The 18,006-nt window shown below is 37.5% G+C and overlaps 1 protein-coding gene across 1 annotated transcript in view; it reads right to left on the bottom strand.

Moving 5' to 3' along the window:
* Nucleotides 1-18,006, bottom strand: part of SEL1L (SEL1L adaptor subunit of ERAD E3 ubiquitin ligase) — a 46,904-nt gene that overhangs the window by 14,521 nt on the left and 14,377 nt on the right. Inside the window, exons 4-11 of the mRNA XM_033107579.1 lie at nt 11,882-12,049; nt 10,391-10,496; nt 9,382-9,544; nt 6,974-7,027; nt 6,621-6,680; nt 4,569-4,650; nt 4,063-4,217; nt 1,245-1,301 (exon numbers count right to left, since the gene is read on the bottom strand). Of these exons, the coding sequence (XP_032963470.1) occupies nt 1,245-1,301; nt 4,063-4,217; nt 4,569-4,650; nt 6,621-6,680; nt 6,974-7,027; nt 9,382-9,544; nt 10,391-10,496; nt 11,882-12,049 (845 nt within the window). The remainder of the gene's footprint in view (nt 1-1,244; nt 1,302-4,062; nt 4,218-4,568; nt 4,651-6,620; nt 6,681-6,973; nt 7,028-9,381; nt 9,545-10,390; nt 10,497-11,881; nt 12,050-18,006) is intronic.

Genomic DNA, 18,006 nt, shown 5'->3' with positions numbered 1-18,006 from the left:
CGTGTAGTTGCTTCATAGGTAGGCAGCATACACCATCACGAGTATCTCAAAACTTGTGTGTAGAAGGTATGCAGTAAACTCTTATCCAGAATTCTGTTCTCTTGCCTAACATTTTTATTAATCAGTTCATGTGATGCTTCACTGGCCTAATGACACACATTTTAATGACTTAAAGACAATGAAAGTTGTCAAAATGCCATCTTATTTTTAAAAAGGCATAGATATTTGGACTTTATGCTCTAGCAGAGGAAACTACATTGGACATAATTAACTAATTTACAACAGACAAAGGCCATAAGGAATACAGATATTCAGGAACCATAACTGTGGTACAGGACTTTTTCCTGGAGTGGGGTTGGGGCCGGAGGAGATATTAGGAGAAGAGATACTGGAGTTGAGTCCTGGAGGATGACTAGGAATTAGCTCTATGAAGAAAGGACTTGGGGTAGTATTTACTCTAGACAGAGGGACTAGCTAGCATTCCAGAAGTCCTGAGAGAGAGGTTTTTGATATTTTCAAAGACCTGAGAAAAGGACCGTATGTCTGTGACTCAGAAAAGCAAGGGGCTGGTGAGGTAAAGAGAGATGGATACAGGGCCTTGGAGGTCATGTTAAAGGTTCTGGTCTTTAAATGAGCTGAAATGGTGAAGCTCTCAAGAGTCACAAGCAAGGGAACCACATGATCAGATGTATGGTTGAGAGTGCCAGGCTGCTGCTTAGGAAATGCAAGCAGTAGATGACTCACACAAGTGATAGGTGTACTGATGGAAAAAAGGGAAGAGAGAAGCAATATTTAGGACATAAAGCAGACTAGATAGAAATCTGACAGCTAGACTCGTAGAAACTCAACAATGAATTGTCTTCAGTTCTGTGAAATGTTTTCTAACAAGGGTTTTAAGACATACTTCAATCACCTACCTATAGAAAACAAAGACTACATATATATATATATATATATATACACACACACTACACACACACACACACACACACACACACACACACACACGGCAATACTGAGAACTAGGTTTTAGAATTAATCAAACCTTTCCCACCACTCTGAAGTATAATCACATTTTTATTCTTCAGCTTCCTCAGGGGTTAGTTAGATCGTGATAGTTCAATTTGTGATGGTTGTTTTAGCAACACAAGCTTGACACTGTTACTAACTTAGCAGGAAATACATCAGGAGAATTATTTCTTGCTACAACTGGAAGTGCAAAGCCCTAGGAACAGGAAAGTTACCTGATGATTTTGTTCTACTCCACGCCCTCCATGCAGATGTAGCTGTCCCAGACCAACCTGAAAATTAACAAAAATTAGGCAAAAGTACATGGTAGCATCTGGAGTGTAATTAAATTAGACCAACAAGAAATCACATGGTTGTAAAAAAGTTTCTGTTTATAATTCAAAAAATGAAAGATTTAGAGTTAACTCCTAAAGATATTACACTACTTTAACTTCCCTTTGTTAAAACCTAAAAATGTCTGCTTTTAATTATATGGTATCTTGCTGAAATGGAGGGGAAATAAAAGCATTTTCAGACAAAACTAAAACTGAATTTGTCAGCAATGAACCTATTCTAAAGGAAATATTAAGGATCTTCGTTAGGAAGAAGGAAAATTATCCTGGGAAGCTTAAAGATGCAGTAAGAAATAAAAAACAAAGGCAGGGCAAATTTCTGAGTAAATCCAAATTATATGGACTGTATAAAAGAATAATATCTTGTGGGGTTCAAAAATATGTAGAATTAAAACACATGTAGACACTCAAACCAAAATAGGGCAAGAAAGGAGAGAAAAGAAACCTGGAAAAGTAAAATAAAAGAAAGCAAGCAAGATAGAAAATTTAAACCCAAATATATCATTAATTACTCCAATTAAGTTCGTCAGAATGGATAAAACTTAAAACAAGTCATACGGTGCTTACAAAAGACAGCTTAAACATGAGAAGGTTAAAAATACAAGATAGAAAAGGTATTGCATGTATATACTAACCAATAGGAAGGAGCTTAGCTATGCTAGTATCACGCAAAGTATGATTTAAAGCAAAAAAAAAAACATTTCTAGAGATAAAAGTGAACATTTCATGATATAAAAGTTACTTCAACAGAAAGGTTTAAGTCTGTATGCACTCAACATGGCCTAAAATATATAAATCAAAATTGATAGAACTAAGATGAGAAAGAAACAAACCCACAATCAGAGAGGGAAATTTAAATAATAATTTTGTCTCACCATTGGACAGAAACAGCAGACAAATTCAGTAAGGATTCAAAAGATTTAAACAACAGGATTAAGGAACATGACTATATTGACACACATAGAACACTACACCCAATGACTACAGAATTCATATTCTCTTTAGCACACAGAATATTTGCCAAAACTAAGTGATGTGGCATAAAGCAAATCTCAAAAAAATCTCAAAAAACTAAAATCATACAGAGTATAGTCTCACTACAGTAGATTAAATTAGAAATCAACAAAAAATATAAATAGAAAATCCCCATGTATATGGACACTAAGCAGTTCACTTCTAAATTACACATGGGTCAAAAAAAAATCACAATGAAAATGAGAGCTAAATATAATGAAAACATGACAGTGGAAGAATGCATTCTACCAAATATCAAAATCTATAAAGCTATGAAAATTCAAGACAGTACTGGCACAAGAGATATACAAGAAGACGCGCAGAGGGTGATCTGCCATAGGCCAAATTGGAGAATAATAAAACGGATAAATTGTGGGATTGTCATACAGTGAAATACCATACAACAATGCAAAGGAATTAATTACAGCTACATGAAAACACATGCGTTAATTTCAGAAACATAATGCTGAGCAAAAGAAGCTGATACCAAAAAAATAAATAAATAAATGCTGTATGACTTTGTTTTTTTACTTAAGATTTGAAAGCAGGCCAAACCAATCTACAGTGTTAGAAGTCAGCTCAGTGGGTTACCTGTGGGGAGGAAGGAGTTAGTGAGTAGAATTCCAAATAGGGGCTTTTAGGTGCTAATTATACCCACAGAAGAGGCTCACTTGGTGATAATTCATTGAGCCATACACTTCAGATTTGTGTCGTTTTCTGTATTCATGTCATAATTCAATAAGAAAAAAAAAGATATACTATACCACATACAGACTTTTTTAAACTTGAGTTTTTCATTTTATACACTGAAATCAGCTTTCCACATTAAATAGTATTCTACATGATTTTTAATGACTGCATAGAATTCCATTAATGTAGTGTCATATTTGAGCTAATAATTCCCTGTCATTGAGCATTTAGATTGTTTTGAATTTTAATTGGTTTCTAATGTAAAAGCAAGATGTTTAATTGAGCAAGATAACTTTATTAAAATTTCCATGAACTAAGATTTGAATCTTTAACTGTAGTTTTTTCTTTTTTTAATTTAACACTACCTTCTGTTAGTCTTAAAACTGTTCTTAAAAAGCAGCTATTGCTCATCTCTACATGTTTCTGAATCAGAAAGAACTATAAACTTCATAGGGAAAAAACCGCAGATGTTGAAGTTTTCCTTTTTATTATAATATCATCAAAATAACCCATGAAACAACAAATTATATATGGGACCTTGATGGATATCATACATTTATATTACACAAGTCTACTTCTGTCCTTGAACTTGAGAAAATTATCAGATAAGATGAGCAAAAGAAACATGAATAATAAATAGCTCTGAGGAGCATCTGAAATTCCAAATGTTCCAGAGAGTTTTTGGTTAGAGAAAGTGACAGTTTTCACCCTTGGTGCCTCCATGAAGAGGCTCTTCATCGCTGCAAGGCTGCAGTTTTCCACTGTGGAGCACAGTAGACTTACCTGGCCAGCTTTTAGGAACTGTGAAAACCCTGTCCACGTCCCAGATGAATTCAAATGGAATGTCTTGAGCGGGTGGGACTAGTACGTGGCTAATAATAATGTGACTAACAAGTGCCGAGAGCAATGAAAATGATACTTACAGATGTAAGCGTTTGCCCCAGAGACTTTATTTATATAATGCAGCAAGACACTCATGGGATGTTCAAACACATACCTGTGCTTGTACATCACCCTTTTCAGCTAGGAACTGGTAATACTGAATCAAATCTTCTTCTAGCATTCCACTGTTCATTCCGGGATTTTCCACCTCGTCAGGCAGCCGTATTCTCTGTACTACTGAGCCCCCCGTCAGTGAGATATCACTTGCAACTGAAAGAGGGGGACAAAGTATACCATGGATGGAAGTCAGAAGCACTGTCCCCCAGAGAGAAGTACAAGTCTAGCCTCCAAATGTGCACAGACACTATGTTACAGGAAACTGTTTCTATGGTAGTCTATAGAGTACAAAGTAGTGATCTAAAGTAAATTCAGTTTTTTCCCCCACAAAATATTTAAGTGGAACCCAAAGCAAAAATGTTTAAAAACTACATAACTTCTTAATCAACTCGTGTAAAGATGATTCCACTTGAGAAAGCCATTCATGATATTTCAATAAAAATAAATGTATTTAAAATTCTTTGTTTGTTTGTTTTATAAGGTGAAAGGCAAAAAAACAGATACCATGATTGGCAACGAGGCGATAATGAGTCAGTGCAGATTCACAGCTCTGGAGGACGCCGATGCCAGCCCAGTATCGGTAACCCTGTAATACAGCTTCAGGTGAGCAGACAGCAATTTCACATGCTTTGGCGGCATTCTTGTTGGAACCAATACGGCTACATACTCAGAATAGAGTTTTGCTCTCCTCTGATCCACGTACATTATCACCTCATTTATCTTGAGTTTGAGGTTATAGGGAAATGTATTCAGCAACTTCAACAATCAGACTACAGCTAAGAACTAGAAAATAAGTAATAAAGTTCCTAGAGCAATCAAAATAGATGCCATAAACTTTATATATGCAATATGTACACTTTACCTGTAAGAGAAAATGACTTAGGCTCTTGCTTAGAACAGATTTTGTTCTTATTGTAGACACAATTTTAACACAAACTGTTAATCTTCCAAACTAGCAAAGAAGAAGGAACAGATGAGCACCACAGGGAAGATGAGACTACTAGAAGCAGACTGGCCTTAAATGACTTCAGAATAAGCGGGGAGACAGGCCATTACAAAAATGACCAGAGAACAGAAGGCATCGCTCTCTGGAGTCATTTAGCACAGACTCAAGTAACTTCACAAACCTGAACAATGCTTAGGGCATTACCATACAATAACATGTAATATTTGATGCTCTTATTCTACAGCCACTATTTCAAAAGATTAGCAAGTAATTAAAAAGAAAGAGCAACACCCTTGTTTCCCACTTAAACCTCTCCAGCAGTTTACCCTTGTACACGGACAAAGTCCAGGCGCCTGGCCGTGGCCATCAGCGCTTTGTGTGTCCTGTCCACCTGCCCTGCTGATGAACTAACTACCCGGCACTCGACTCTCCAGCCACCACCCCAAAGGGCTTGTATTTTCTTGCAAACACCAGCTTCCCTCTCGTTGCTGTCCCTCTGCATATACTGCTCCTGCTGTCTGGACACCCTTCTGCTTCTTGCATTCACTCACTACGTATGATTTATCTGTCAGGTACCATTTTAGCTGCTTCTTTCCTCAGAAGTACCTTATAAATCCCCCTCCTTCCAATGCCAGTGTGGGTTAGACCCTCACTAGGTGATTCCTTGACATTCCCATGTTGTACTGTAATGGTCTCCTTAGTTCTGTCTCCCTTTCTAGATTAAAAGCTTGTCGTGGACCAGTACTATATCTTATTCATTTTTGGAATCCCAATAATATATACTCAATAAACATTTTTGAAATATATATGGGTGCATATATACACATACATATATGTGTGTATACATATACATATATATATATGCACATATATAATTATCTAGGATCCACCCAGTTAGCCATAAAACCAGATTTTTCTTCTTTTTGAAGTCTCATATCCCACCAGTGACCAAGCCTATAGACCCTTTCGTGGGGGTCTGGTTTTTCTGCTTTCAGTCTCATTTCTGCTCAATCTATCCTTTACATTCCTGTAAGAATGAATTGATGTATTCATCTGAAACACAGTGACATGGGTTAGAGGTCACGTGACTTACCTTAGTCAGTTTATAAAGTAGAAGGCAGGTCAGCAGAAAACAATTTAGTAGAACGATTCTTATTTTACCACTCAGCCATTTAAGTGATCAATGTTATCAGACAACACATAAGAGAGAATTTATAAAGAACTTTAATAGGACCACTGTTTCTTTGTATAGTTAAATCCTTCACCAACTGAAATGTAAAATCTATGATAACCAATTTAAAAAATGATTCTGAAAAATAATTCCAACTTAACAAAAACTAAAAAGCCATTTATCAGATCTCTATTTTTAAGGACAATCAGCCAAATTAATCATTCACATGAAAATCTGTGAACTCTACCAATTTTTATCCACATGTAGATTCAAGTGTTGTATCCATTAATAAGAATTTGAAGGACACTCAACTGAATATTTGATCTTAACGAATATAAGTAAATCTCAATCATGAAAGTCAGAAAAGTTGTGGCCATTTGGTAACCAAAAATCCTTCTGCTACTTAATGTTACTAGCCTTCCACTTAGGTCTTACTTACCAAAACCATGTGGGCTATTAGGTTGCCTCCAAGAGCTCCAAAAGTATAATAGACAAGGGCCTGTGAATGAACAAAAGATGCTTAACATATATTTACCCAATTCAAATAGGCACATATATTTACCCAATTCAAATTGTAGTATATAATAGTGAAGACAGGGGTTATATGGGAAATCTCTATACCTTCTCCTCAGTTTTGCCAGGAATTTAAAACTGTTCTAGAATATTTATTAAAAATTAATAATTAAAAATAAAAATTATAGTATGTAATAAAGTATTATATAAAGTATTATATAAAGTATTATATAAAGTATTATATAAAGTATTATATAAAGTATATAATAATAGTATTACCTTCGCCTGACTTGAATTAACACCAAGTCCAGAGGCATAGAGAAAGCCAAGAGCCTGAAATGAAACAACAAAAGTAAGAGTTCTTCCTTTGGTGAAAGTTATCCAAGATAGACATAGTTTTATGAACTATGAAAAGATGCAAAAATCTTGAAATGCTGAACAATTTGAACTGGTGTAAGTATGTACAACTGAGGAATTAAAGAGCCTCAGAAATGCATTTAAGGTTTTACAAACTGCACAATGAAATATAACTTTAATCATGTCAAAGTGTTTAGCTTGAAGATTAAAGATAATTTAATAAAATATTAACTAGAGAAACAAAGCTGAACACAAACATGGCTTTTACTTGATCCTGATGAACAGCTATTACGAGAACAGAAAACTCCTAGATCGTTACCATCAATGCCAAGGGGCATAGACCATGAAAATCCGTGAGAGACTGACAGGATCAACTGTCCCAGGAATACAAAGAGGCAGCAAGGGTCAAGGTAAAGCAGTCAAGGAAGAACGGTCACTTTACAATGCCACAGTACACAACCAACCAAAAGATGCATTGGTAAGGTTCCACCCTTTGCCTTCTGAGGATCATCCTGCATGACATAAAAGTATAAGCTAAAGCTATAAAGGCAGGTGCTATTCTCCTCAAAATCCATGAGCTCCTCTCCATTTCCCAGCTTACTCTGTAGTTAAGCAGCGCCACATGCCTGGATCGTGGCTGGAAGGGATGGATGCTTATTTTGGGACTGGCTTTTAAAAACATCCCCCAGAAACCTGTAGCCTTTTCTTCTCCATGGCTCAGAAGCGACTTGATAGAAGCAGCCCTAGACCCTGAGTCACCATTTGAAAGAGAGTGATGCTGGCAGGAGAGCTGCATAAAATCTGGCACAACAAGAAATAATTGTAGTGTTAAGCCATTGTGATTTTGGCACTTTGTTTCATCAGCTAGAATTAATTACCGTGGAGAGAGTCTTTTGCAATGTATAAAGCACTGCAGCATTGTAAGGTTCTATTATTAGAGAGGAAAGTATTAAAAGTATTAGACGATGTTTCAGAACAGAATGTGTCTGAAGATAAAGAATAGATGTGTGTTTTATGTAAACTGATTTATACAAAGAAGAAAAAAAGATTTCAAAACAAAGGGGAGAAATTAAGATATACCCTGTTTATAAACTAAAACTACGAGTTGCAGTCTGGTAAGGGATTCAGTCCTACAGAAAACAATGGTCACAACTCTTGTTAATGTTTAAATAGTCTGAAAATCAGCCTTCCCCTGTGACTAGAAATTTTGTTTTATCTGAAAGTAACTCCCACACCTTCAATAAACCTGAATTATTGGAGGCATTTTAAATAAATGTGGTGGCTCCTTAAATCCAGGTGTCAATCTTACCATTACTAATGGGGAATCAAACAGATGTATTAAATGGTATAATGTACTATAGAATACAGGACATCCCCTACAGTGCAGTCTAGCTAAAAATATTTCACTTGAGTTCAGTCTTTAGTTGTGAATCCAGTCTACAGGAAATATAGAGGATGAAAAAACAAATGAAAGAACACCATGAGAAGCAAACAGACAAACTGACGTAGGACATTCTGCAGAAAAACTGGTTCTATCTCCAACACAGGAGAAAATAAAAAAACAAAGGGGCTGGCTGTGCTAGGAATAACGACCAAACATAAGGTGCAGTCCTGACTGGATTACTGGTTTGGGCAAAACAAGTATAAAGAACATGGTTCGGTTCAATACCCTGTGAACATGGTTGTTTGTATCATATGATGTAAAAAATTACTGGGGTGGAAAGGTGAAGGCTGTTGACTAAAAAGAGCCCGTTATGGAACAGTAGACAGTGACATCTTATTTTAATGAAGAACTCACGTGTATTTATACAAAGAGAAAGGTCTATGAGGGTTTGCATGCATAACATACTACCAATGCTCATGTCTAATTGGTACATATGGGATGTTCACTTCCTTAGTTTTTTCGTTTGTATTTCTGGTTTCCTATACTGGACATGCACTGCTTCTGTAATAGCTTTTTTTTTTTTTTTCAAATTAAGATTAATATGAGCTGGAGCATCTGAACTTTGGGGAAAAATGCAATGGTGAGTAATGTCAGATAAAAAACAATTATCCTCATGTTTCATTCTCTACAGATCGAATTTGGAAAACTACAAATATAACTGTGGCAAGATGCAACAGCAAAAATGCCTTAAGTGACCATAAATGTTCTCAGATGGAGAGAAAAGGCTGTCTAAGAAGACTGGTAAAATGATCTGCCACAAAATTAATATTTAAAGATATTTTGCCTTCCAGTCTTATTTGTCAGAAGTCAGGGCATAAAGAGTAAACTACTGTTAAAGTAAACAAGTGCTGTGTGCAGAGAGATTCCCCAGTGAAAGCACACTTACAGTTTGCCCCTTGGGAGAGCCTTCCTCCGTCAATTTTTCAAACATCTCTTTAGCTGCCTGGATGTTCTGTGTCAGGTAATCACCAAACAAAAGAGCATATGACACTCTCTCCAGGGCCTTCGTATGGTTCATACTTGCTGCCTTTTGAAGATACCGATAGGCTCTTTAAATGTAAACAATTAAAAAACAAATGAGCAATATTTTGGACTATCATTAATTATTTTTTCAAGATCTACTAAAATGCAACATAAATAGTTTCCTTAGAATCTGTAGAACCCCTTTAACATTCTATAGAATTACTCTAATATCTTATTCCTATTAAGTCATGTTACTTATGTATATAAAATACATTCTGGCTACTTTTTTTTACAGTTCTCTCTGTCATTCTAATATCTTAGAATAGTCTAATTACACTAATAGTAATTCTAAAAACTTCTACTAAAAAAGTTAATTAGATTTGCAATAAGAGAATTGTTATAATATGGTGTCCAGTAAATATTCCAATGATAACCATTGCAATTTTCTTTTTAAATCTTTGCACTATCACAAAAGTCAGCTGAAACTAAAAGGACACAAAATGTTAGAAGATAAGTCAGTTGTTTTACGTTCTTTCCAGGTGCAAATTCCTAAATTCTAGTCTTTGTCTGCAAGAAAATTACAGAGCTAAAATAAAAAACAAAACATCTGACAACAATTCCTTGTTTGTTTTATATCATTTTAAATTCTGAATAGTGTATGTATTCTTGGTTCTTAGAAATTACAACTTTAGTCAATTATTTCCATTTTGCTCTTTGCTCATTCTTGTGATTAGTATTTGTAACCTTTTTAACCCAACAAGCTAAAATCTGATATAAAAAAAGGCTAGTAAAGTCCATATATCATAGTAAATTTGTTGTAATGCAACTTAAGAAATCCTGTTTGTGGCAATACACTTTTTAAAAAGGAGTTAGCTATTTATCTCTGTAATGCTGTATCTTAGGGGAGGGATGGACCTGGCAGTGCTACCTACTCTCTTTTTTGGCTTTTCTTATTGCTTCCATTGAGGATTTTCATCCCAGTCTGGTACATCATTTCCGCTTCCTGCATTTGCCGTCGTTTAGCAGCCTCTTCTTCAGCTGAAAGCAAAATGTCAGATGCATTTAAATGAATTTTTATTCTATACCAATTCCTGATCAAACATCAGGATGTATTCTTCCTTTTTAGTCATACAAACACAATTAATAATTTTTCACTATTTACAAATCTGACTCTAAAGACACATGATTTAAGTGTGGCTTTTAGCTGACAAAAGATTAAAATAACAAAACAAAACTCATTTAAATCACTTTCTTTTAGAAAAATCAGTATCAACCTGCTTTTGGAGGGTACTTTCCTGCTAGTAATCCTAAACCTTTTTATATAATTCAACTAAAATTTCAGTAGCAACCTATGATTATATGCCAAGGTCAGCTGAAAACAGAAAGATATTAAAACAAAGTAGTCAGAAAAATAACATTGTAGCCAAAGGACATGTTACACTAACCTGAAATGCTGTATACCCTTATAAGGAGAAAGTATTTGATTAATTAATTTTAAAAAAAGTTGTAAAAAAATTGATTTTTATTAAATATAGACCCGGATTTAATGTTCAAGTTCGCTATTTTTTTCCTATCACTGATATGACACTGAAAATCACAAAACTGTTATAGATGTCTCAAAAATTATTTTGCTACAGTAATATAGCCCTTTAACAGAAATCTAGAACTCATTAAGAGACATCTGAATATTTCATCAGGAATAATATTTATAGATATACATAGAAGTTGAGTTCTTATACATAACAAAAATCTGATTTTACTATATACTAGAGTACCTAATCACACTGGCCTACACCCAAAGATGGACTATATTTGATGTGATCTTCTAGAAATGCCTAATTATCTATCAGAGCCATTATTCTGAAAATGTTATTTGGTATTACAGGAGATATGTTCAAGATTCTCTGTTGTTCTTTATTAGTTACAAAGTTTTTCCTGAAAACATACCTTGCCGTTAGAAGTCATCCCCTTTACACAGACATTAACTCATAGGAAGGTTAAATATACTGTATTTGTCAAATGTTGCTTCGGCATAGCACAGTACACTCAAAGTGTTTTAAAAGGTATTACTTCTTTTTCTTCTGACCACTATAAACCTTCTCAGTAAAGTTCGGTTTCCTTTACTGTCAAAAAATGTTCTCATTTATGAACTGAACCTGAGCGTTTGCAGAACAACTTGTGCACACCAACGGAAAACCATCTCTAAATAAGACACAAGTATAATAAGCTGCCCAAGTGGCAGGCTGGAAATAAGTGAGTACTGCATGCTTCCTGCGCTTACGTCCATTCTTTCAGGCTATAACCACGTCATCAGCGCTTACCATTTCTGACCCAGGTGAAAGAAGGATGGCAGGAAAAGGCCTTAGAGATGCTGTGCGAGACCTAAAGCGATGTGGACATGCCTTCTACTGAGCAATACTTACTTTCACAAAAGCCCCACTTTTCATCTGCCTTGTAGTCATAGGTTGTAGCACACCACAGCCGGCCATCTTCCCTCCCATCTGATGTACATTCATCATATTCCTTATCCAGGAAAAGAAAAGGGAAGTGGCAGGGCTCCCCATGTGCTGTGCCTTCAATGGCGGTCAGTGCTGGAAAGGTAAGAAAAAATAATCTAAACATGAACGGCACCTCTGGTATTCACGGATTTAACACCATCAATTTCAGCTATTAGAATCTGAAGATGAAGATACACGATCTGTAATGGGGAACATAAAACGGGCAGCACCAATTCTGTTTAGGGATGACCTGAGGGTGAGTCAACTTAGAGAGCATGGCTAACTGACTACCCAGCTCTATACCTAGCTTAAAATTTCTGGAGGTCTTGAGATACAATTACCTTGGAATGCTGTCGACTATAAAACTCCTGCCCAACTAGTGAGCAAAAAATAAGGCAAATGCAACTGAATCAATTTCATTGCTGAGCACAACTCTCCTTTTCTCTATCTGAATGTTGTAAGTCAATTTCTTCAGTAATATGAAGTTATACAGGAACAATGCTCCCCCAGGCAAAGTTAATTACTTATGTACTCCTCTGTGATCCCACAGCATTTTATTACAGCACTTATATGCACTGAGGTTCTCTCTTCACCATACTCTAGCTTCCACTAGACTCTGAGCTTGTTAAGGGTAGGGATCATATCTCCAATTTTGCTCCGTAAGTTCTTTCTGTCTCACAGGTGCTGGGAATTATGCGAGGTGCTGGAAATGAGGTGAAGCAGCGATCTCTGCTACACAGAACTTACTGCTTAGCAAGGAAGAGAGACGTTGAACAAAAGTGCGATTAATGTTATGGAAAGGAATGCCTCCCCTGTCAGAACTGAAGTTTATACTGAACCTCAAGGATATGTACGAGTAGGGGCTGGTTGAAAGGCTGGGGGTGGCGTGGGGAGAAGTATTATAGACAGCGGGACAGGGTGTCTTAAGGATAAAATGAAAGAAAGCATGCCTATGGGGACAGAGCCCCAGAGAGCAGTTTCCAGGCTCTTGGCCTCAGATGGAAAGGTGCTGGCTCGGGTAATAGATGGCTGTCAGCTGTGGCTAGTTGGCCGTCAGCTATAGCCAGTTAGCCAATTAGCCACTGATATAACTGCCGCGGCTGTGCTGGAGAGGGGAGTCGGTCGGTTAGCAGAAAAGTGGACAGCAGGTCGCGCATCGTGTGAATCCAGCCTCCAGTGAGACTACAGTGGTATGACTCCCCTACCTATGGCTCTGTGGGTGTTCCTTTTTGGCCTAGCCATATCCTGCGTTCTTGTGTGGGAAGCGGGAGCAGAGACCCCGCAGGCCGCCCCGCACGACACGTGGCGCAGCGAGCAGGGTCTCCCGCATGACAATGCCACATTAGAGAAAACAGAGTTCAGTACATTAGAACGTGCAGTGTGAGTATGAAAATGGGCAAGAGAAGAGGCTGAAGAAGCACGAATATGCCAGACTAAGGAGGGCCTGATATGTCTTATTAAGGAGTTTGGACTTCATACTGAGAACAATGCAAACTCACTTAAGAGTTTTTAAGTAGGAGTGAAATTCTCACACTTACATTTTATTGAGAGAGTGGACAATGGAATGGAGAGAAGCAAGGCTGGATATAAGGTGACCAGTTTAAAGGTTATGACAGTAGTCTGCGAGTTAATGGTAGCCTGAAGAGGATAATGCAATGAAAGAAGTGGAAGTATTCAAGTGATGCTAAGAAAGTAGACGTGGTACTATTTACTGACTGACTCGATGTGCAGATGAGAGGAGAGAGGAGTCACGGTAGGCTCCCAGGTACTAGGCTTCAGGAAATGAGTAGAAGGTTGTCCTTACTAAGACAGAGAACATTAAAGGAGGAGTAAGTTACTGTATACGGACGAAATGGATCAGGAGAGACACAAGTGAAGCTTTGATTCTGCTACATTCAAGGTGGTTATAAAAACAAAACAAGTGAATATATTGGCGGTAGCCAAAGAGCAAGTTCTCCAGTGTACAGATATACTTGAAGCCAAAAGTATGCATAGGAACGCTGAGTGAGAGGTAGACGAGAAGCCCAGAGGGACAGGGCTGCGCCTAGAACCATGTAAGGTAAGTATGAACACACGTCAACGTCCACTGGTTGCTTTTACATGGAGAATTTAATTAGGCAGCAGAGCTTAGTGATTGAGTGTAGGTTCTGGAGTCAGAACACCTGATTCAAAATCGATCACATTTTTCATTCTAAGTGTCAGAACTGACTCCTGGCTATTACCTTAAATTACAGAGTCAGCTTCACTACACCAGAGCAGGGACTAACATTGTTTTTAAAACTGGTACTGTTTTTGTGATGGTTTTAAAAACGATAGCTTTAAAATTCTTGCAGAATTTATCCATAGAAAAAAAATTAACTGAAATTAACAGTATTATGAGGACTATCTACTTGAGATAATTGGCTTAAACCAGCAAGTCCTGGTCAGTAACTTTTGGAAGACTTTAAAACAAGTCCAAAAGGTAATAGCAGTTTCCCGACTGTGATTTTCCTTGGAGAAGACAGCTGAGAGACACAAAATTTCTTTCTAGTAACTTACTAATAAAAGCGCTTTTAACACTTCATTACAGAAAGATATTGTATCTATAAGTTCTGTTAATAAGAAAACTATTTAATTAGGCTGCTTGTTTGAAGTAATCCTGTACTTCCAAACACACAGCAGTAAGTAGCACTTTAGTCAAATCTATTTGTAGTCAAAGTAGGTGAAACACAATGATTTAATATTAAAAAAGCTATCAACCTCAAGCCAGCTGTCATACAGTGTTCATCAATTTCAGTAACCAAGATAAAAACCCAATCAAGCAATCACCATCAAAAATCCTCAAACTACTAAGAACGATGATTTAAAGCAAATGGTGTAGGCCAAATAAAGAGGTATTTACTGTTGGGAAATACTACATAATAATCTCTTGGGGGAAAAATATCAATGTTAGGTAATTTGCTACAAGCTGACTGCTTTCACCCAAGGTTGAGAACTGCTAACTACGTACAGCTGAGAAATTACATATGTTAATGAAGAAAGTAAAGACAGGCAGACTATACTAAGGAAGGCACTGTGTTAAGGATGAACGTGTATTTTTTGGAAGAAAAATGAAATGCAGTCATACGGAGAAGGAATAAAACATTAAGATCAGTTCATACAAGTTCAGTTCTCTCTGTGAGAAATAACTAATCATTGTAAAGAAGCACGCACTGGTCCCTGTGCTCAGAAGAAAGGGACAAGCTCCCAGATACTTGGGTAACAGGCACTGTCAGACAGATACTTAGGTAACAGGCACTGTCAGAAACCATACAGAGTGAAACTTGCTCAGGAAAACTGCTTTTTAAGCACAGTGAGTTTCTCTAAATAATGACTTGAAAGAGAGTTCTTAGATTTTCAAAAGCCCAGGTGGGTGCTTTTCCACAAGGATGGTCTCCTAAAGGAGTTTCCTTAGACAAATAATTTCTTGTACAACAAAACATAAGAAACAGCAGTAACAAGAATAATCTTTTCATTAAAGTCAGGACCTGCTGTAGGCAACAGCCTGTATCTCCTTAACCGTCTAACTTCTGTTTAATCTGATTAATCAAGTTTGTTTATTCCTTGCCATCCCCATGTAAGTGACAATGAAGTAGCCATCCTATTACTCGACCAACTTGTTTACTTCAGGATCCAATTTTAAGCATGATTTGTAAGTATAAACTCAGTTCCTTTCGTGCCATTCAAAACAGAGCAAGATACTCGTTATTTAATTTTTCTTCTGTATTTTTTTAAGACTATAAGGATAATGTATTTATTGCAGAAAAGATATTCTAAGCAACAGGAAAATACAAAATTAAATAAAAATCAGTCACATTTAACTACCATTGCAAATTCTCTTTTTTCCCAAAGGTAATAACTGTATTAACTGTTAGTAAAAATCATTTTTCTTTTTACTTGCAAACATATGGGAAAAATTATTATTATTATTTTATTTTCTTACATAAGGGAACCATAATGATTAATTTTTCGATTTGGCTGGGCCACAGTATCCAGATGTTTGTTCAAATATTATTCTGGATGCTTCTCTGAAAGTGTTTTTTTAGATGAGACCAACATTTAAATCAATGGACTTTGAATAAAGCAGATTTCTCTCCATAATGTGGGTGGGCCTCACTCAATCAGTTGAAGGCCTAACAGAACAAAGACTGACCTCCCCCGAGCAAGAAGGAATTCTACCAGCAGACCGCCTCTGGTTCCATCTTTCTGGAGAACCCTAACCAATACAGGATTATACTAAGAATTATTTTCAATGCGACATTTTCAATTAACACTCCTCCAGGTGGCTGACAGTACAGACTGGCTCACTATCAATTCTTAACCTCTTTCTCATTTTCTGAAGAGCCAGGCGTGCTCAAGTGATACATCTGGCAGTTCTCGTGACCTCTCGGGGAGGCTCCTGCTCTGTTGATGCAGGTACCACTTCTTCCTGAGGACCAAGGACCTACAGCCACCACCAGCTGTGACCACATGGATCAAACATGAGGATGAAGCCAATTTACTTCAGAGACTGAACAGCAAAGAAAGGAGGAGCCAGAGTCCTTGATGGCACAAGCCCTGAACTGTCTGTCTGTGGGGTTCTGGTTGTGTGAGTCTGCTTCCGCCATTGTTTGATGGATTTTCTGTTATTTGCAACAAAACATGTTCCTTTGAAAATGGCTATGCGTATTCTATAATAGGGAATACCACAGTGTAATCATCACTGTCTTGATGGCTATTTATTCACTCACTTTCAACAAATGTGTATGGAGATGGTGTGAAGAAACTAGCTAACACCGCCAGTCTCTGAAAGGCGGGCCCTTGGCTGGCGTCTAGGAGCTTGGATTTTGGGCGGGTCTGCACCACCCTGGCTGATAGAAACGAGTCACGGTGCCCAAAGCAAACCACTTGTGAAAACAGTGTGGTTTATGCTGGACATCTGTTTTCCTTCCGGGAGTCTGCAATTTTGGTACATGCCAGGCACAGAGTTATTTCATGACTAGTCTCCATGAAAATTCCAAGCACTGGGTCTCTAATAAGCTTCCCTGGAAGGGAACATTTAACGTGTGTTGTCACATGTGTGTCGGGTATGACTCCCCTGGGGCAGGACCTTTGGAAACTTGCACTTTGTTTCCTTTGGACTTGGCCCCATTCTGATTTTGCTTTGCAACTTTTCGCTGTAATTAACTCACACTTGTGAGTACAACTATATGCTGAGTCCTCCCAGCGAATTGCTAACCAGAGGTGGGGCCCCCAACATCAGTTGGCCTTTGAGGATGACAGACCTAACTCCAGGAGAGTGGGCTTGCTGGATTCCCTAGCTGTTTTGGGCCACGCTGGCTGAAGTGGTGCCTTTGGGTTTTGTTCTCTCCTCCAGATGGGAGGAGAAAAGGCCTCCAAATTCCCAAAGGTAAATGGATCAAAACGTTAAAACCTTGCACTGCTCTTTCCTCCAAGTGGGGAGGGGGGTGTGGTGAAGAGAAGGGAGTTAAAACAGGTCCCAGGGCTGGAGCAAAAGTCTAGATAAAACAGAAAAAAAGGGAGGCAGGTAACATTTCAGCAGTTTTTTCAGCCTTGCTGCGACTGGGGTGACTTCCCCCACTCCGTCCTCCTGCATTCCATCTTGGATCTTCCCTGGCAGCTATAATATAAACACCACAAATGCTAAAGTTACTGCTAGGAACTTAAGTAAATTTGCAATGAGAAAAATAAAGGGGATGTTTTTAGTGGCTTTGTACTTTGTGGCTATCACATCTGAATGTACGGTAACAACTGATATAAAATATTAAATGCTTGTCATTTTATACATTCCGGAGGAATCATCCCAATCGAGGAAGCTACACACAAGAAATGGGTCAGTGGGACACAACTTCCATGCTTTTTGCCACTGGTGGGCGGGTGGAATCTGAACTCTGAGTATTGGAAACAGAACAAGATTCAGTAACTGAAGGGTTTTGCTACTGAGGGGAGCAGAGTTTGCCACCCCAAAATATGCCTTTTTGAGATATCGTTTCTTTTAAGCTGTTTATTTTTAAGAAACAAAAACTCAAGAA

This window comes from Rhinolophus ferrumequinum, chromosome 6, assembly GCF_004115265.2.
Source record: "Rhinolophus ferrumequinum isolate MPI-CBG mRhiFer1 chromosome 6, mRhiFer1_v1.p, whole genome shotgun sequence".
In the NCBI taxonomy this organism is placed as follows: domain Eukaryota; kingdom Metazoa; phylum Chordata; class Mammalia; order Chiroptera; family Rhinolophidae; genus Rhinolophus; species Rhinolophus ferrumequinum.
The sequence above is the reverse complement of the archived record's forward strand: the minus strand, read 5'-3'. Positions and strand labels throughout refer to the sequence as shown.